Raw genomic sequence first — 20,905 nt, 5'->3', positions numbered from 1 at the left:
CTGCAGATGATCTTGGACAGCCTTCCACAGGACAGGGACTGATCGACAAGGCTGTTAAGAGCTTCCCAAAGCAGCTGAAGGCCTGTGTTAAAGCTGGGGGTGCATGCTTTGAACATTCACAGTGATGGTGAAATTATGACACATTGTTATATCATTTGAATGTTATTTTACTGTTACCTCAAACATTTTTAATGTACAAAAATCTAGGTAATAACACTAAAATGTCAGCAACATATAACTTAATATATTAATGGTAATAACGTAAGTATGATGACAAAGTACGTAAAATTTCTCATTGAAATTCAAAGCAGTTGCTGAGAAAACAGCAAAAAAAAACTCCAAGGGGTTACCTTTTTTTGCCTACCCTGTAGTTTAAGCCTATTAAAACATTTCAAAAAAGTTTGTGTTGGTTGAATTTTTTTTATTTCACTTATATAAATTTATGGCTAACTCCATTTTCTGGAAGCCAGCAATCTCTTCAGTACACAAGATGGTGCTTTGAGAGTCCACTCAGAACAAATTAGAACTGTCAAACTTCAAAAAAAAGTCATGGGGGAGGGGTGGGGTTGGTAACCTGCTTTACTGGACAGAGTAGATGGTCCATTCTGGGCTTATTTATTATGTTACTATTTGTTACTATGATTATTCAACATTATTATGTTTTTAGTGTTATGGTACCAATTTTTTGTTTGTCTTTTTTTGCAGATGAACAATTAAAGGCCTGTGGCCACATCACCCCAGAATCATCTGTATTGGCAATAGGCTCCCAATTTATAGCATTTTGCACTCTTAACGAGACCTGCATTGATCTTTTTAAGCAAAATGCCAGTCACATTATCTGGAAATCTAAAGCTACTGAGATCCCTGAAGAAAAATATACTGTAATTAACCAAACAACTTCCAGCGTGACTCTCAATGTCTCATCTTCATTTGAAAGTCCACTTACATGCAGCTTTCGGGTTTATGGTCAGATAGAACAAACTCTTCATGGAATTTTTTTCACATTGGGCTGTAAGTGTTTCTTTTCTTTAGCTATAATGCATTTTATATTGTATTATTACAAAAATATTTTGGAAATTGCCTAATCATTATGAGTGAGGATTAATCAGATGTATAGTAATTATTATAAAGCTACATATTCAATATCCCATTTTATTCCTATCTTTCATGTGCATATACAGGAAACTCTAAGCATGTATGTCTTTTATATTATTGTTTTCAGTGCTATATAAATATTCTCATGTGATAGGTCAAATCAGAGTTTAATACATAATTTTCATCTGAGGAATCATAGATTGTGTTTGTATGTATTCTAATAAGTGTAAGCTTAAAGGCAAGAACAGCACAAAACAGTTTGGGGAGTATTTCATATACAAAACCTAACATTTTGTGTAAGGTTTTAAGTGCATCTTCTAGGAACAGAAAATGATGGCAAAGCCCTTCTATCTTGCCTGTCCCTTTTACAGTACTACAGGGCCTAACAAGCCTTAGGCTTTACCCTTGCATCCTTCTGTCTAGAGATATTCTGTGCTTGTCATTCTTCTGAATTCTGTTGGGAAAAGTACAAAAAGCAAAGCACTGCATGGATAACCCCAGTTAATTGAAGTGCTGTGTCCAAACTGAGATAATCAACAAATATCACTTGCCCCATGACCAAACTTTACAAAATACAACACCATCCACAACTTTGGTAAGATTTTCAAAGATGTCAAAGAAACTGACAAAAAAGGAACCGTAGTAATGAATAGACTGAACTGCAAATGGGAAGTGGCGAGTCCAAGCTCTTGAGTATCTTTTTTTTACGAGCCCCTGTCCTTTGACCCAATGAAAAATACCAGATGGAATTATACATCTTGAAGAGACATTCTACTAATGCGTAGGAAAAGTATGCAGAGATACAGCCCATGAGTATTAACCAGATATCTCTTATCTACTACCAAAATACACAAACTTGAACCTTGGGCTCCACATTGTGCAAACAATGCTGCTATGGTATGGGTGTCTGACTATATGAACTCCATCTTCTGACCCTACATCACTTATAACCCAAGCTATTTGAGATAACAAAAAGACAAAAAAAAGCCCAAACTGAACACTGACCTTCCTCTGTGGTACCAGTGTCAAAAGCTTTAGTAAAAATCTACAAACAAAGGGCCACTTTTACAAAGCCGCGGTAAGCCCAACACAGGCTAAAAAGGCCTGGTGGTAGTTCCCCCAGTGCATGTCATATTTTTATTTTTGTAGCGCCGATATATACTTGGCGGTAATCAGTCACTGCTGCTCGCTTCCCTGTTATCGCCAGGTTAGTGTGAGAGCCCTTGCCGCCACCTCAATGGCCATTTCCTGAAAAAAAGACAGACCTGCCTTTTATCCACTGTGGTGAAAGGGGGCCTCGGTGCACGTGCCAGCGCAGGTCCCCTTTTGCCGCAGCTTTGTAAATGGGGCTCAAAAAGAAGAGGGGCCAAGTAATTAGGGAACAAGCCTAAACCCAAAAGAAAATAAAACTAATATCTTTATGTATCATGTATCTCTATACAAATTTGTTTTACAATTTTACATATACATCAAAGAAACAGAAAAATGGGAGAAGGAAAACACTGTGTGCTCACAACTCGGGGCCCCTTTTACTAAGCTGCAGTAAAAAGGGCCCTGCGCTAGCATTGGGGGCCATTTTTGCTGTGTGCTGAGGCCCTTTTTACCGCAGCTGTAAAATGCCAAAAAAAAGACATTGTCATGCGGTAAGATTACTCTTACCGCGTGACCCTGCAGGGGGGGGGAGCACTTACCTGGTGGCGGTGGTAAGGTCTCCTGTGGTAACCGGGTAGTGCACGGCACTGCCCAATTACTGCCGGGTAACTCCTTGCAGAAATATTTTTTCAATACTTATGTTATTGCTGGAAATGCCGCACCCTGAGGGTGTAACTACTGCTGACGTCAGCTCAAGATTCAGTAAGCAGTGGGCTTACCCACCACTTAGTAAAAAGGGCCCCTTAGTAACTATAGGCCAGATTTAGTAAATGGCACCCAAAGGGGTCCTTTTACTAAGCTGCGGTAAAAGGGGGCCTGTGCTAGTGTCGGTGTGTCTTTTTGATATTTTTATTTTTTTATTTATTTTTGTTACATTTGTACCCCACGCTTTCCCACTCATGTGCCGAGGCCCCCTTTTACCACAGTGGGTAAAAGTCTGTCTTTTTTTCTGGAAAAGAAATTGCTGTGCGGTAAGTGATCCACTTGCTGTGCAGCCATTTCGGGGGGTGGGGGAGGAGCACTTACCACCACCCATTGAGGAGGCAGTAAGGGCTCCCACACTAACCCAGGTAAACACCAGCGCTACAAAAATAGAAAATTTTTTGTAGTGCCGGAAATGGCACTCACCGGGTGTGAGAACTACCTTCAGGCTTCCTAGTTCCAGATTAGAGCGTAGCAAGCCTTTTGCTGCATGCTAACCCTTTAGTAAAAGGGCCGCAAAGTAAGGTGCTGGGAAGAATACTGTGCTAAGCGCTATTCTATAAAGAGCAGGTCAGGCTGAACACCCTTCATAGAATGGAGCTTAGTGTGTCTTCTCATGCCCAGCCTTGGGCACGAGGACCTATGACTGCTGAAATCTGGTGTGAATGCTGGTGAGCAAATGACCCTATAACTGCACCTGAATTTTGGGACTGCTCCTGACCCACCCGTGCCCCTCCCATGGCTACGCTCCCTTTTGAGTTACACATGAGACAATTTAGGCGTGCATGATTATAGAATAGCACATAGGACTTACTGCATGTAAGTCCTAATTAGTGCCAGTTAACGGCAATAATTGATAGTGGCTCATTAACCAATTCGTTTTCATGTGCATTAGGATTTGCACCTAAATTTAAGGGGCCTTTATAGAATCCAGGTGTATGTGATTCCAGGTGAAAAATCTCTCATGTCACCACATGTTTGATCTAATCATGTTGTACCAAAAAATAATAAACTTCAAAAAAAAATTTTTTAATTTTATCAAATAATGAATCTTCAATTCCAAATTTCATATATATTACTATTTGGATAATCATGGCATACATCAAAATGCATACTAGACACTACCATAAAAATATTTGAAATCTTTACTTCCAGCACAAGCTGTCCATACTACTACCACTGTAATAAAAGAGAATATTTTGTTAATCTAGCTCCAGCATAGCCTATGTTTCCCCCCACTGAGCTGCTTCAGGAAGATGGATTACTAAAGTGGCAGTAAAATTTGACAGTCTCTGGGGAAAACATGGTTAAAGTTGCAGATTCAAAATGTTGAGAGTGGCTGTTTTTGTTTTTTTTTTGTTACATTTGTACCCCGCACTTTCCCACTCATGGCAGGCTCAATGCGGCTTACCATGGGTCCAAAAACAGTCACATGTTTGAACTTCTGTAACTTAAAAAAAAAAATTCACATAATAGGGCGGGATTTGGATTGTAGTATTACATTTGTTTGCTCTAATAGAATTCATTAAAACTTCCTGGTGATATTTTCATATTTTCCCAGAAACAGTTACAAATATCACCAGTTTTATAAAATCTACACCAATTAGTGAGTACCTTTTCCAATACGTTTCATATACCATTTTGGACTCTCTTTCCCTTAACCTTATTTATTTTTTTCCTTGTCTCTTCTATCCCATCTACTTTAATTGTATTTGATTAACCACAGGTCTGCACATGTGGGAAAAGGTGGGGTAAAAATGTGCTAAAATAAATAAATATACCATCAACACCTTAGTTCATTTTTCTGAAGCAGCCCAGTAGTGTGAAACATAGGCTTAACAAAAATATTTGGAGGTAAGTTAACACTTATTTTCTTCTAAAATTGCTATTATTTCTATTTGGGGGTGATATGTTTGTACCTAGAGACCTCAACAGGACCTTTTCAATTTGGCTCATGTCCAAACTCACCAAGTTAACGCCTTCCTTAAATATCCCTGTTTTCCTTTGATTTTTCAGAATAATACTAAGAATATTTTTGTCTTTTACAGTGCCTCCAGACAAACCTGAATATTTGACTTGCATTGTATATAATGACGATAATTTGACATGTACCTGGAATCCTGGAAGGCCTACTTTCCTGCCCACTAATTTCACTTTGAAGCATCAATGGTGAATATGTCACTTATGTTAAACAAAAATAGTAAATTTCATCTCCTTTTTTTCTACTATCAGACTATGAGGCATATTTTCAAAGCACTTTGGGAGGCTAAGTTCCATAGGTTTCTATGGAACTTTGGGAGGCTAAGTGCTTTGAAAATGAGCTTGTGTGTGTTTCTTCCTTAGCATCCCTCTGGACTGGCCCAGGATTGGACTGATGGATTGTGCACGCCTTCCAGCAGGTGGAGACTGAGAAACCTCTGACTCTAGAGAGCCAATAAGAGCCCTGGCCATGTGACCCTAGCCTCAGTATTTTCTCAGTCTCCAGCAGGAGGTGAGCCCATTAGTCTCTCTCTTTCTTTACTTGGGGAATTAAAAAAAAAAGGGATGGTTAACTTCTGTACCTTTACAATATACAATCATGGCAGTTTTATGAAAATGGTATGACTAGATTGGTGGTGTGTAAAAATTAGTTTGGTTACCTGAATTTGTTTTGTTACACATTCATCATTGCACGCTCGTTTTCCTCATTACAGGATTGATGAGTATATGAAGTAACAAAATCCCAATGAAGTGCTAAGTGGTCCTACTCATGAGGCTAACCTAACTGAATATAGCCCTCATTTTTTTGGAACACTTCCATGTAAGGGATGAGTGGTTAGCTGTTCCTTAAAATTATTCCAGACTCGGTATTCTAAAATTGAGACTCTATGAGGCATATTTTCAAAGCACTTTGGGAGGCTAAGTTCCATAGGTTTCTATGGAACTTTGGGAGGCTAAGTGCTTTGAAAATGAGCCTCTATATATCCTGGTTGGGATAGAGCTGACTGGGAATAGGGAGGAATGGGTATATTTTGCAGTTCTGCCTCTGAATTTCAGCATGTAGGAGAGGAAACCTTTCTTAGTTTTCAGCTTCAGCTGTTTGAAGGAAGGTACCTTAGTTGCTTTATCTGATGCGAATAAAGGAACTACTAGCATCAATATTCTCACCTGATCCTGAAGCTCTATGACATTTTCTGTGTGAAGATCTAGCCTTCATTATTAATATATTAATACCGTGGATTTCTGTATTGCCTTTTGGTGGGTCTCCAAAGAACAACTGTTGCTCCATTGCAGAAGGTTCAGAACATTGTCACTAGAATTTTTTTAATGGGTCTGCATCTTTGAGATTCTATATCCCCTATACTGAAGCCATTACATTGGCTGCCTATGAATTATCGTGGACATTTTAAAATTAAGAAGATAATGATGGTGTTTCACTACTTAGGGGTCCTTATACTAAGATGCGTTGAAAAATGGGCTGTGCTAGTGTGGGCATGTGCCTGTATAGTAAAAAAAAAAAAAAAACAACAGAAAAAAGCCTTTTTAAATTTTTGCTGAAAATAGACGTGCAGCAAAATAAAAATTGGCACGCGTCCATTTTGGATCTGAGACCTTATCGCCATCCATTGACTTAGCGGTAAGGTCTCATGCATTAACCATGCAGTAATCATCTATGTGCATTGAATGACGATTACCGCTCGGTTTCCTGCGCACATAGCATACTTGCGTAAAAAACGAAATTACCGCCTGGGCCATGCAGTAGCTGGGTGGTAACACCAAATTGACGCGTGATGGGCATGCGTTGGCGCCTACATGGCTTAGTAAAAGGTCCCCTTAATAATGCTGGTCCAGATTCTTATGTTGAGACAGTTCTTTGTGTCTGATGAACGCTGACCGTTCCACAAGGAAGGAAATGGTATGTACACTTTTTAAGAAACTAGTGAAGATTTCTTTTTTGCTCTGCCTTGTAATTAATTTTAGATATGCATTTATATTCTATTTTGAATTGTTTAGAAAGACTTTTATGCACAATATATTATACTAGTAAAAAAGGCCCGTTTCTGACATAAATGAAACGGGCGCTGGCAAGGTTTTCCTCGGAGTGTGTATATTTGAGAGAGTGTGTGTGAGAGTGACTGTGTGAGAGAGAGAGAGAGAGTGAATGTGCGAGTGTGTGTGTGTGACAGAGAGAGAGTGAGACTGGATGCAAGTGTGTCTGTGAGAGAGAGAGAGAGAGAGAGAGAGAATGTGTGAGAATGAGAGTGTGTGCCAGGGGTCCCCCCTCCCTCCCTCCGAGTTCCAGGGTCGGTCCCCTCCCTCCCTCCCTCCCAGTTCCACGGGGAAGTGGGATTTTGCATCAGTGTGTGTATGTGACACAGAGAGTGTGACAGGGTTGATGCGTCTTTATTGGGAAGGGTTGGAGGGGGGTCAGCATTGCTGTGGGGGTGGGGTGTCAGTGATTGAGTGTGTGATACACAGAGAGAGAGAGTGTCCATGTATCCATGTCCTGCATCAGAGTGTGTGTGTGTGTGTGTGACATTGACAGGTGGGGGGGGATAACAGAGAGAGAGTGTGTGAGACAGAGACACATTGTTTGTGTGTGTGTATGTGAGAGAGAGACAGTATCTCTGTGTGTGTGACAGAAAGAGTATGTGTCTGTGTGAGAGACAGTGTGTGTGTGTCTCTGACAGACAGAGTGTGTCTCTGTGTGTGAGAGAAAGAGAGAGAGTGTGACACTGAGTTCAGTGTCTGTGCAGTGTATCTGTTTTTGTTTTGTTTCTGTGATTCACCTGTTAGGTTCCACGCTGCTGTCCGGCTGAAGCGTCTGTTGTTGCCCGCTGCCGATTAGCTCTCAATGGCAATCAAGGGGTGTAGGTGGTCCTTCCACGGTTCGTTTGGAAGAACGGCTGAAGCGTCTGTTGGTGTCCGCTGCCGCTCAGCTCGCAGTAGTGGTCAAGGGGCTTCCGCGGTTCATGTGGAGTAACGTCTGAAGCGTCTCGCGCGCTTCGTTTTTGCCGTTCAGCTGTCAGTGTGGAGGAAGGGCTGTAGTGTCTTGCGCGGTTCGTGTGTGCGGCCAGCTGTCCTGTGAGAGAAGCGTCTCACTCATCCTTGTGACGTTGCATTCCTTTGCCTGGCAACTCTGCAGCGTTTCCTTCCCTGTCAGTGTTCTGCCCTCGACGTCATCACGTTTTGACGTGAGGGCGGGACAGAGAGAGATGGTGACAGACTTACGAATCTTACGAACCCTTCACTGAAGTGTGCCACGGTCAGCTTCAGAATGTTGGAGGTGCTTTTTATTATAGTAGATGTGAAGGATTTTTCAAACGTGAAGGATTTTTGGCATGCATCCGCTGCCCAATACCCTTGATCTCAAGGAGTTGTACTTGTATATGCCCATATGGCTGGCGCATCAGAGGTTTCTGTGTTGCGGTGCTAGGCCATCACTTCCAGTTCATGGCTTTGCACTTTGGTCTTGCCACTTCACCAAAAACATTTACCGAGGTTGTAATGGTGGTGGTTGTGACATTGCTTCAGCACCAGGTAATCGAAGTTCACCCATACCTTGACAACTGGCTCGTTCGTGCATGGTCCTATTCGGACAGCATGGCAGTGATGGACAAAGTTTTCCATCTTCTGCTGTCATGTTGTTTTCTCAATTTCAAGAATAGCAGAGTAACTCCTTTGCAGACTTTGGAGTATCTGGGGTGTCTGTCTGACACAGGAAGGGAGGGGATCTTCCTCACAGGAACGCAGGAGGTCGAAGATAGTTCAACAGGGTCACCTTCTCAGTTAAGGCAGGCCCAGGGTCTGGGGTAAGTGACAGAAGCGATGGAAGTGGTGACATGGGCATGGGCTCATATGCGGCCATTACAGGACTTCCTTTTCAGCCGCTTGTGTCTAGTGTCTCAGAAGTACGGGCTTCATCTTTCTTGGATGCTGGTTGCCAGTATGCAGTGGTAGTTGTTGCCCAGGAATTTGATCGTTGGAGCTCCCTTTTCAGTAATACAATGGGAGGTGGTGAAAACAGACACCAGCAAGTCAGGTTGAGGAGCTCATTACAAGTTCCATCTGGCACAAAGCACCTGGATGGAACAGGAGTCTCACTAGTAGAAAGTCTGTTGGAGCTCAGGGCAGTTCAGAGTGCCTTACACGACTTTTCTCCATTTTTTTTTCTTACATTTGTACCCCACGTTTTCCCACTCATAGCAGGCTCAATGCGGCTTACATATTACAGGTACATATTACAGGTACTTATTTGTACCTGGGGCAATGGAGGGTTAAGTGACTTGCCCAGAGTCACAAGGAGCTTCCTGTGCCTGCAGTGGGAATCGAACCCAGTTCCCCAGGACCAAAGTCCAACACTCTAACCGCTAGGCCACTCCTCCACTCACTTTCAGTTGGGGGCCCCAGTCCGTGTTTTCTCCAACAGTGTGACAACAGTGGCTTATATCAGCAAGCAAGGTGGGACCCGCAGCCATCTGATGGTAGTGGAGGCAGCCTCCCTTATGAATTGGGTGGAGAAAAATATCTGTCTGTCAGCAGCTCACATCACTGAGTCCTTGAATATGGAGGTGAACTTTCTGTGCAGGCAATCCTTGGACCCGGGAGAATGGGAACTATCCAGCCATGGTTTTCAGCTGATAGTGGATCGATTAGTGATCTCTGCTTCTGGACTTGATGATGATGAAAAGGAATGCCAAAGTGCCCAAGTTCTTCTACCGTTGGAAAGAACTGGGGTTGATGGGGATCGATGCCCTACTGCAGCCCTCGCTGGAGACACATCTGCTGTATGTCTTCCCTCCTTGGTCCTTGTTCAGCTGCGTGTTGAAAAGGATCACATTGCACCAGGGTCAAATAATTCTTGTAGCCTCAGATTGGCTCTAGAGGCTGTGGTATGCAGACCTGATTCAGCTGCTGAAGCAAAGTCCGGTACACCTGGAGGATCTGTGTCCCTTTGGTCTTATGGCTTGGCCATTGAAAGGGCTTGGTTGAGACAAAAAGGTTATTCTGATTCAGTCCTTGCTACATTGCTTCTGGCTTGGAAATGCTCTACATCCGTGGCATATGTGAGGGTGTAGAGGATGTTCAAGGGCTGGTGTTCATTAAATAAAAAATATTTGCTAAAAAAAATAAATAATCTACCTCTGATGGCTACATTTTTAATAGATACATTAAAAGCAGGAAACCGGCCAAAGAGTCGGTTGGGCCGCTGGACGAAAATGGTGTTAAAGGGGCGATCAGGGAGGACAAAGCCGTAGCGGAGAAATTAAATGAATTCTTTGCTTCGGTCTTCACCGAGGAGGATTTGGGGGGGACACCGGTGCCGGAAAGAATATTTGAAGCGGGGGAGTCGGAGAAACTAAACGAATTCTCTGTAACCTTGGAGGATGTAATGGGTCAGTTCAGCAAGCTGAAGAGTAGTAAATCACCGGGACCTGATGGTATTCATCCCAGAGTATTAATAGAACTAAAAAATGAACTTGCGGAGCTACTGTTAGAATATGCAATCTGTCCCTAAAATCGAGTGTAGTACCGGAAGACTGGAGGGTAGCCAATGTTACTCCGATTTTTAAGAAGGGTTCCAGAGGAGATCCGGGAAATTATAGACCGGTGAGTCTGACGTCGGTGCCGGGCAAGATGGTGGAGGCTATTATTAAGAATAAAATTGCAGAGCATATACAAAAACATGGACTGATGAGACAAAGTCAGCACGGATTTAGTGAAGGGAAGTCTTGCCTCACCAATCTAATGCATTTTTTGAGGGGGTAAGCAAACATGTGGACAATGGGGAGCCGGTTGATATTGTATATCTGGATTTTCAGAAGGCGTTTGACAAAGTGCCGCACGAAAGACTCCTGAAGAAATTGCAGAGTCATGGAATCGGAGGTAGGGTATTATTATGGATTAAGAACTGGTTGAAAGATAGGAAGCAGAGAGTAGGATTGCGTGGCCAGTATTCTCAGTGGAGGAGGGTAGTTAGTGGGGTCCCGCAGGGGTCTGTGCTGGGTCCATTGCTTTTTAATGTATTTATAAATGACCTAGAGATGGGAATAACTAGTGAGGTAATTAAATTCGCCGATGACACAAAATTATTCAGGGTCGTCAAGTCGCAGGAGGAATGTGAACGATTACAGGAGGACCTTGCGAGACTGGGAGATTGGGCGTGCAAGTGGCAGATGAAGTTCAATGTTGACAAGTGCAAAGTGATGCATGTGGGTAAGAGGAACCCGAATTATAGCTACGTCTTGCAAGGTTCCGCGTTAGGAGTTACGGATCAAGAAAGGGATCTGGGTGTCGTCGTCGATGATACGCTGAAACCTTCTGCTCAGTGTGCTGCTGCGGCTAGGAAAGCGAATAGAATGTTGGGTGTTATTAGGAAGGGTATGGAGTCCAGGTGTGCGGATGTTATAATGCCGTTGTATCGCTCCATGGTGCGACCGCACCTGGAGTATTGTGTTCAGTACTGGTCTCCGTATCTCAAAAAAGATATAGTAGAATTGGAAAAGGTACAGCGAAGGGCGACGAAAATGATAGTGGGGATGGGACGACTTTCCTATGAGGAGAGGCTGAGAAGGCTAGGGCTTTTTAGCTTGGAGAAGAGACGGCTGAGGGGAGATATGATAGAAGTGTATAAAATAATGAGTGGAATGGATCGGGTGGATGTGAAGCGACTGTTCACGCTATCCAAAAATACTAGGACTAGAGGGCATGAGTTGAAGCTGCAGTGTGGTAAATTTAAAACGAATCGGAGAAAATTTTCTTCACCCAACGTGTAATTAGACTCTGGAATTCGTTGCCGGAGAACGTGGTACGGGCGGTTAGCTTGACGGAGTTTAAAAAAGGGGTTAGATAGATTCCTAAAGGACAAGTCCATAGACCGCTATTAAATGGACTTGGAAAAATTCCGCATTTTTAGGTATAACTTGTCTGGAATGTTTTTACGTTTGGGGAGCATGCCAGGTGCCCTTGACCTGGATTGGCCACTGTCGGTGACAGGATGCTGGGCTAGATGGACCTTTGGTCTTTCCCAGTATGGCACTACTTATGTACTTATGTAACTAGCACGTTTTATGTCCAGTTCTGATAAATTATTCTTTCTACTATAAGGGGTCCTTTTACTAAGGTGTGCTATCAGATTTAGTGCGTGCTAATGATTAGTGTGTGCTAAATGATAAGTTGCCCATTGAAATATAATGGGCATCTTATCATTTAGCGCACACTAATCATTAGCACACACTAAATCTATTCTCACTGATGGGTCGATGTCCACGGCGGCCCCAGGAACGGAAATATTCCCTAGCAACAAAAGTTTGCTAGAGCCTTCGATCGCGCGGGCGTGGCAGTCTTCCTGACTGTCGCGCGAGTGCCCTGATCAGTACTTCGCTTTCCGCGGTTGGTGAGTGACTGCTTGCAGTCTCTCTCTGTTTTCGGCCCGAAAAGGGCCTTCGTTTTCTGGCGTTTTTCGCTCTTATTTTCTTTTATGCTCTTTTTTGAGCTGTTTTCTTTTAAAAACTTTTTAAAAAAAGACCTTTATTCCTAGTTTTTTTTTTCCTTTTTAAGTTTCTTTTCACTTTTGTCGTGGCCCCTCATTTTTGTGCCCTCCTTTTTGGTACAATTCAGAATTTTGACTTCTGTCATCGAGGACTCCCAGCGGCTTCAAGAAGTGTACTCGGTGCAACCAGGCGATCTCAGGTACCGACCCCCACGCGTGGTGTCTTCAGTGCCTTGGGCCCGACCATTGCCCAGACGCGTGTAGGTTGTGTCTTAGCTTGAAAAAGCGGATACAGGTGTCGAGACAAGCTCAGCGGGGACCGTCTGTTTGGAGCTTCGCCCGGTACTTCGGCGTCGATGTCGACATTGGTACCGAGGTCAGCGGCGTCGACATCAGCACCAGAGATGGCATCGACTTCGGGAGCGCAGGTAATGGCTGTCCAGAGACCACCATACGCTGGGAGCAGTGAGCCATTGAGTGGGTCTCCACCTGCCTCGAAGACTCCTGCTGTGCAGGCCCACTGGGACAGACCACTCTTGGACCCGACCCTGAGGAGGCGTGTGGATTCCACGTCCTCCTCGTCGGTACAGAGGAGTATCGATGACGTGCATTGAGCAAAGGCTAAGAAGCATACTCATCGGTCTCCTTCCAAACACGATACCGGGAGCTCCAGGCGTCGATGGATTCGGCACCCATGAAGCGTCGACTCCAGGAGGACCGCTTACCCTCCATTCAAGAGGTGTCGCTGCGTCGGTCTCCGGACAGCCTGGTATCGCCTCCTTGCCCTTCGCAGGTTCTGGCTTCGACTCCTGCACCGACCCCACAGCTTTTCCCGACAGAGACTCTGGAAGAGCGCATCCAAGCCATTCTCCCAGGTCTTCTGGAAGGGCTGCTGCGTCAGTCTGTTCCGGTGCGGGGGGTGCTTGCGCCCTCGGTACCATCGATGGAAGCAGCAGTTGGCTCTCCACCTGTGGTGAGGTCTTCGACGCCAGTGCTGCTTGCGGCATCGGCCTCAGCTGCCACCCAGGTTGACTCTTTCAACATAGTTGGAGGGAGCTTCATCACCGCCGGCAAGGGAGTCGACTTCTTGACATCGCCATCGAGACGGGCCCGGTTTCGGACTGCAGTCAGAGAACTCTTGTCCGACACAGAGGAGGATGCCTCGTTGGAGGAAGAGGTGGGTCCCAGGTATTTCTCTTCTGAGGAGTCTTGTGGTCTTCCCTCTGATCCTACTCCTTCACCAGAAAGAAAGCTTTCTCCCCCGGAGAGTCTTTCTTTTCATTTGTCCGGGAAATGTCTGTGGCTATTCCCTTCCCTGTGGTGTCTGATAATAAGCCCAGGACTGAGGAGTCATCCACTGTCCCTTTGCATAATGTCCTTAAGGAGACATTGCTAAGGAACTGGATTAAGCCGTTAAGTAATCCTACCGTTCCAAAAAAAAGCTGAGTCCCAATATCGGATTCACGGAGAACCTGAGTTGATGGAGTCACAGTTACCTCACGATTCTATGGTTGTGGATTCCGCTCTCAAGAGAGCCAGAAGTTCTAGAGATTTTGCCTCGGCGCCCCCGGGGAAGGGAGTCTAGAACCCTGGACTCTTTTGGGAGGAAGGCCTATCAGTCCTCCATGCTCGTGGCCAAGATTCAGTCGTACCAGCTCTACACGAGCATCCACTTGAGGAACACGGTGAAGCAACTGGCTGACTTGGTTGATAAGCTCCCACCGGAGCTGGCCAGGCCTTTTCAGGAGGTGGTCAGGCAGCAGAAGGTGTGTCGTAAATTCCTGTCCAGGGGTGCTTACGATTCTTTTGATGTTGCATCTAGAACCACTGCCCAAGGTATAGTGATGCGCGGACTCTCATGGCTGGGTGCTTCTGACCTGGACAATCAAGTCTAGTAGCGGATTGTGGATGTTCCTTGCCGGGGGGGGGGGGGGGGGGGGGTAACATTTTTGGCGAGAAGGGCGAGCAAGTGGTTGATCAGATCACACAGTGGGAAATCGCTATGGACAATCTCTCCCGGGTACCTTCTGCTTATACCTCAACTGGTAGACGTTTTTTCCGGGGAAAGAGGCGTGTTCCCTATGCATATAACAGGCGTAGGTACAATCCTCCTTCTCGACAGCCTTCTCAGACTCAGCCCCAGCGAACTCGTTCACGTCAACAGCGTGCGCCAAAGCAGGCCCCTGTGGCTCCCCAGCAAAAGCAAGGGACGGGCTTTTGACTGGCTCCAGATGAGCATAGCTGCCATAAAAAAGTGTCCATGCCAGGCGATCTGCCGGTTAGAGGGAGGTTAAAATTTTTTCACAGAAGGTGGCCTCTCATAACCTCCGATCGGTGGGTTCTTCAAATAGTGCAGTTAGGATACTCCCTCAATCTGATATCCAGACCTCCAAATTGCCCACCGGGAGCTCAGTCCTTCAGCTTTCAGCACGGGCAGGTACTTTCAGAGGAACTCTCCACCCTTCTCAACGCCAGTGCAGTTGAGCCCGTTCCACCAGTGCAAGAGGGGCTGGGATTCTATTCCAGGTACTTCCTTGTCCAAAAGAAGACGGGGGGGATGCGTCCCATCCTAGACCTAAGGGGCCTGAACAAATTTCTGGTCCAAGAGAAGTTCAGGATGGTTTCCCTGGGCACCCTTCTTCCCATGATTCAGGAAAACGATTGGCTATGCTCTCTGGGCTTAAAGGATGCTTATACTTCCAGCTCATAGGAAGTATCTTCGATTTTGTCTGGGAATGCAGCACTTCCAGTATTGTGTGCTGCCCTTTGGTCTGGCGTCTGCGCCCAGGGTATTTACCAAATGCCTGGCAGTAGTTGCAGCGTCGCTGCACAGACTGAGAGTGCATGTCTTCCCTTATCTCGACGATTGGCTGGTGAAGAACACCTCAGAGGCAGGAGCTCTACAGTCCATGCAGTTGACTCTTCAACTTCTGGAGCTGCTTGGGTTTGTTATAAATTACCCAAAGTCCCATCTTCTTCCAGTTCAAAAACTAGAATTCATTGGAGCTCTGCTGGACTCACAGACGGCTCGTGTCTATCTTCCCGATGCGAGAGTTTCTTTGGCTAGAGCGTCTCAGCACATCATGGCTCAGCAGATGTTGAGACTTCTAGGCCATATGGCCTCCACAATTCTTGTGACTCCTATGGCCCGCCTTCACATGAGATCAGCTCAGTGGACCCTAGCTTCCCAGTGGTGTCAAGCTACAGGGGATCTAGAGGATGCAATCCAGCTCTCCACTTTTTTTCACAATTCCCTTCAATGGTGGACAATTTGATCCAATTTGACTTTGGGATGTCCTTTTCAAATTCCTCAGCCTCAAAAAGTGCTGACAACGGATGCATCCCTCCTGGGGTGGGGAGCCTATGTCGATGGACTTCACACTCAAGGACTTTGGTCCCTCCAAGAAACAGGTCTTCAGATCAATCTCCTGGAGTTGTGAGCGGTCTGGAATGCTCTAAAGGCTTTCAGAGATTGGCTGTCCAGTCAAATTATTTAAATTCAGACAGGCAATCAGGTTGCCATGTACTACATCAACAAGCAGGGGGGCACCGGATCTCACCCCCTGTGTCGGGAAGCCGTCCAGATGTGGCTTTGGGCTCGCTGTCACGGCATGTTTCTCCAAGCCACGTATCTGGCAGGCGTAAACAGTCTGGCCGACAGGTTGAGCAAGATAATGCAACCTCACGAGTGGTTGCTCAACATGAGCATGGTACGCAAGATTTTCCAAGAGTGGGGCACCCCCTCGGTGGATCTTTTTGCCACTCAGATCAATCACAAGGTCCCTCAGTTCTGTTCCAGACTTCAGGCCCGCGTCAGATGCCTTTCTCTTTCATTGGGGGAAGGGCCTTCTGTATGCATATCCTCCCATACCTCTGGTGGGGAAGACTTTGCTGAAACTCAGGCAAGACCATGGAACCATGATTCTAATTGCGCCTTTCTGGGCCCGTCAGATCTGGTTTCCTCTTCTTCTGGAGTTGTCCTCCGAAGAACCGTGGAGATTGGACTGTTTTCCAACACTCATCACTCAGAAAGAGGGGGCGCTTCTGCATCCCAACCTCCAGTCTCTGGCTCTCACGGCCTGGATGTTGAGGGCATAGAATTTGCTTCCTTGGGTCTCTCTGAGGGTGTCTCCCGGGTCTTGCTTGCTTCCAGGAAAGATTCCACAAAGCGGTGTTACTCTTGCAAATGGAGGAGGTTTGCCGTCTGGTGTGATAGCAAGGCCTTAGATCCTCGCTCTTGTCCTACACAGACCCTGCTTGAATACCTTCTACACTTATCAGAGTCTGGTCTTAAAACCAACTCAGTAAGGGTTCATCTTAGTGCAGTTAGTGCTTATCGTCACCATGTAGAAGGTAAGCCTATCTCTGGACAGCCTTTAGTTCGCTTCATGAGAGGTTTGCTTTTGTCAAAGCCCCCTGTCAAACTTCCACCATTGTCATTTGATCTCAACGTTGTTCTCACCCAGCTGATAAAGCCTCCTTTTGAGCCACTGAATTCCTGCCATCTGAAGTCCTTGACCTGGAAGGTCATTTTCTTGGTGGCTGTTACTTCAGCTCGTAGAGTCAGTGAGCTTCAAGCCTTTGTAGCCCATGCTCCTTATACCAAATTTCATCATAATAGAGTAGTCCTCCGCACGCACCCTAAGTTCTTGCCAAAGGTGGTGTCGGAGTTCCATCTGAACCAGTCAATTGTCTTGCCAACGTTTTTTCCCCGTCCTCATACCCGCCCTACTGAACGTCAGTTGCACACCTTTGACTGCAAGAGAGCATTGGCCTTCTATGTGGAGCGGACAAGCCCCTTCAGACTGTCCACCCAAATGTTTGTTTCTTTTGACCCCAACAGAAGGGGAGTTGCTGTCGGGAAACACACCATTTCCAGTTGGCTAGCAGATTGCGTTTCCTTCACTTAGGCCCAGGCTGGGCTGACTCTTGAGGGTCATGTCACGGCTCATAGTGCTAGAGCCATGGCAGCGTCGGTGAAGTCAGCCACTATTGAAGAGATTTGCAAAGCTGCGACGTGGTCATCAATCCACACATGCACATCTCACTACTGCCTTCAGCAAGATACCTGACGCGACAGTCGGTTTGGGCAGTCAGTGCTGCAGAATCTGTTCGGGGTTTAGAATCCACCTGCACCCCCCTAGGCTCATTTTTATTCTGTTCTAGGCTGCACTCTGTTAGATGTTTTCTTCATAGGTCAATTCTTATTATGTCCTCGCCCAGTTTACCTTTCTTTGTTGTTTTGAGTGAGCCTGGGTGCTAGGGATACCCCATCAGTGAGAACAAGCAGCCTGCTTGTCTCAGAGAAAATGAAGATACATACCTGTAGCAGGTATTCTGTGAGGACAGCAGGCTGATTGTTCTCACATACCCGCCCGCCTCCCCTTTGAAGTTGTCTTTATCATTGTTCTTGCTTTATCAAACTGATCGGGGCTCTCGCGCGACAGGCGGGAAGATGGCCGCGCCCGCGCGCTTGATGGCTCTAGCAAACTTTTGTTGCTAGGGAAGATTTACGTTCCTGGGGCCGCCATGGACGTCGACCCATCAGTGAGAACAATTAGCCTGCTGTCCTTGGAGAATACCTGCTACAGGTATGTATCTTCATTTTAGTGCACCTTTAGTAAAAGGACTCCTTAATGTACATACCAAAAGAATTTGATTATCCAGAGCTTTTTAACAACAAACTCAATAAAATGAACTAATTATTTCAAACACTTTGAAAAGTGCTTATGTCTTGTATAAAAACAAAATTTACATGATCAACAATACAGAATTATAATTATGGGTTTAACTTTCCATTTAATCAAATAACCTCACTCAGTGGCAGCGAATGTATAAAAACATATATTGTAAACGTCATCGAATATGTATATAAGCATCTCAAAGGGCCAATTCCAAAGATATCCCTGGTGTTAAACTTTAAATTAGGGCTACACGTATGTTAGTTATTAATTGCAATTTTAAAATTTGCGATTAATAGTTATCTGCCCTCCCTGGTCGGTCCGGCATCTCCCCTCCCCTCCCAGTGCCTCCAGCCACCAATGCCGGCACTCAACGAGCATGGGAAGTGCAAGCATTGGTTGCTGGAGGCACCCCGCTGATTTCCTTGAAGCACTACAAGGAGGAAGGGGACCACTTTGACAGTGGATTTCTTCAATTGGTGGGGCTTCGGCATCCCCACCAGCAAAGCTATGATATCTAATGTGGAGGGGTGGGGAGGGAAGGGAAATGTGTGACCCCTCCCAATGGACTGCTGGCTATGCCCCGCTTTTAATCATGCAGCCCTACTTGTCTATTAAATTAAGTGAGAATTGTTATGAACACAATTTTTAGTCTGCTAAAATACAAAAATTGTGTATGAGAGAAGAACACGAGAACATAACCAGGGCAAAAATCATGCCTTAAAACTTTCCCAACACACAATTCCTTCCAAATTAGCTTTTTCTTCAATAAACAAACTTTCCAACCAGAAGAGACAATAGAGTGTAGTCCAGAATTTTGCACTAAAATAGAACTAAAAGTGGAAGGAAGTGATCTTCCTATCTTTTATTATATCTATATATATATCTATATATCTATATATCTATATATATATATATATATATATATATAGATATAGATATATATATATATATTTGCTGCATTTGTATCCCACATTTTCCCACCTCTTTGCAGGCTCAATGTGGCTTACATTATGCCGTAATGACGATCGCCATTTCCGGAATGAAAAATACAGAATATTATTACAATTAAAGTACAGAAAATAAAAGTAAATTAGAAGAAAATAGATATATAGTTCATTTCAGGTATTTGAGAACAAGGGTAATATACAACATTCAATAATGACAATGTGATTAAAGTAACCAAATAAAAATAGTTCAATGTCACTTATTCTGGTAAAGTTATGATATCAGGTCTTTTACGAAGGCTCCTTTTGATAAGTCTCTTTGAACAGGTTTAGTAATTTCCGGAAGGCTGCCTGATCCTGTGTTGTTTTTATGGCATTCGGTAATGCGTTCCAAAGTTGCGTGCAGATGTAGGAGAAACTAGATGCATATATCGATTTTATATTTAAGTCTTTTACAATTGGGGTAATGGAGGTTCAAAATTAACGTGATGAACTTTTTGTGTTCCTTGCTGGTAAATCTATGAGGTCTGACATGAATAATTTTATGAACCAGGGTACAAATTTTGAATGTAATTCGATCCTTTAGTGGGAGCCAGTATAATTTTTCTCTGAGGGGTTGGGCGCTTTCGTATTTCGCTTTTCCAAATATGAGTCTGGCTGCAGTGTTTTGGGCTGTTTGGAGTTTCTTAATAATATGTGCTTTACATCAGGCATAGATGGAATTGCAATAGTCCAAATGGCTTAACACCATTGATTACACCAGATTGCAGAATACCTCCCTTGGGAAGAAAGGTTTTACTCTTTTAAGTTTCCACATTGCATGGAACATTTTCTTTGTTACATTTTTTGTGTGACTTTCTAGAGTAAGATTCTGATCAATTGTGACTCGCAGGAGTTTCAAGGTATCTGAAACAGGAAGAATGTGGTTTGGGGTATTTGTATTAGTATAATTGATCTTGTTATGTTGTGATGAAAGGATAAGGCATTGTGTCTTTTCATATAGATATAGAGATATTTATTTCATAGATATATCTATCTATCTATCTATCTATCTATATATATATATATATATATATATATATATATATATATATATATATATATATGAAATATCAAACCTATAAATGGCAAGTGACCGACTCACCTGCAAATGCGCAGTAGAGACTTCCCTCTCTGTCCCACCCCCGCGTCAAGACGTGATGACGGGGGGGGGGGGCGGGACAGAGAGGGAAACTGCGCGGAAGGGGAGGGAGGGAACAGCTGACGTCGCTACCGCCCCCCCCCCCCCAAGGTAGCCGCTACCGCCCCCCCCCCCTCACCCGGCCCGGGCCCTCTCTTCGTTATTCAACTTACAGCAGCGCCGAAACAGCAGCAAGCAGCTCAGCTTCAGCTCCCGTCGGCCTTCCTTCCCTGCCTGTGCCCCGCCCTCGCCAATGTGACGTCACACGAGGGCGAGGCACAGGCAGTGAAGGAAGGCCAACGGGAGCTGCTGCTTGCTGCTGTTTTGGCGCTGCTGTAAGTTGAATAACGAAGAGAGGGCCCGGGCCGGGTGAAGGGGGGGCGGGGGCGACTCCGCGGTGGGGGGCGGTAGCGGCTACCTTGGGGGGGAGGGGACATGGGAGGTCTCAGAAGGAGGGGGGGCCTTGGAGCTGGGAGGGCTGGACTGAAGGGGGCCTTCCAGCTGGCTGGGAAGAAGGCACGGGGGGGGGCCTTGGAACTGGGAAGGAGGGAAGGGGGCCTTGGGAGCTGGGGGGCCTGGGGCCTTGGAACTGGGAGGGAGGGAGGGAGGGCGGGGGGCCTTGCAGCTGGGAAGGGGGGAGGACTGGAGCCTTGGAGCTGGGAGGGAGGGCAGGGGG

General features: G+C 45.2%; 1 protein-coding gene across 2 annotated transcripts in view; it reads left to right on the top strand.

The window, feature by feature from the left end:
- The window catches only part of IL6ST (interleukin 6 signal transducer), a 154,569-nt gene that overhangs the window by 3,587 nt on the left and 130,077 nt on the right, over window positions 1-20,905 (top strand). For both annotated transcript variants that reach the window (XM_030193145.1, XM_030193144.1), the window contains exons 2-3: window positions 706-1,011; window positions 4,998-5,118. In XM_030193145.1, coding sequence (XP_030049005.1) covers window positions 706-1,011; window positions 4,998-5,118 — 427 coding nt within the window. The remainder of the gene's footprint in view (window positions 1-705; window positions 1,012-4,997; window positions 5,119-20,905) is intronic.

Source organism: Microcaecilia unicolor, chromosome 2, assembly GCF_901765095.1.
Source record: "Microcaecilia unicolor chromosome 2, aMicUni1.1, whole genome shotgun sequence".
Lineage (NCBI taxonomy): Eukaryota > Metazoa > Chordata > Amphibia > Gymnophiona > Siphonopidae > Microcaecilia > Microcaecilia unicolor.
Note: the sequence above shows the minus strand (reverse complement) of the source record. Positions and strands in the feature narration are given on the sequence as shown.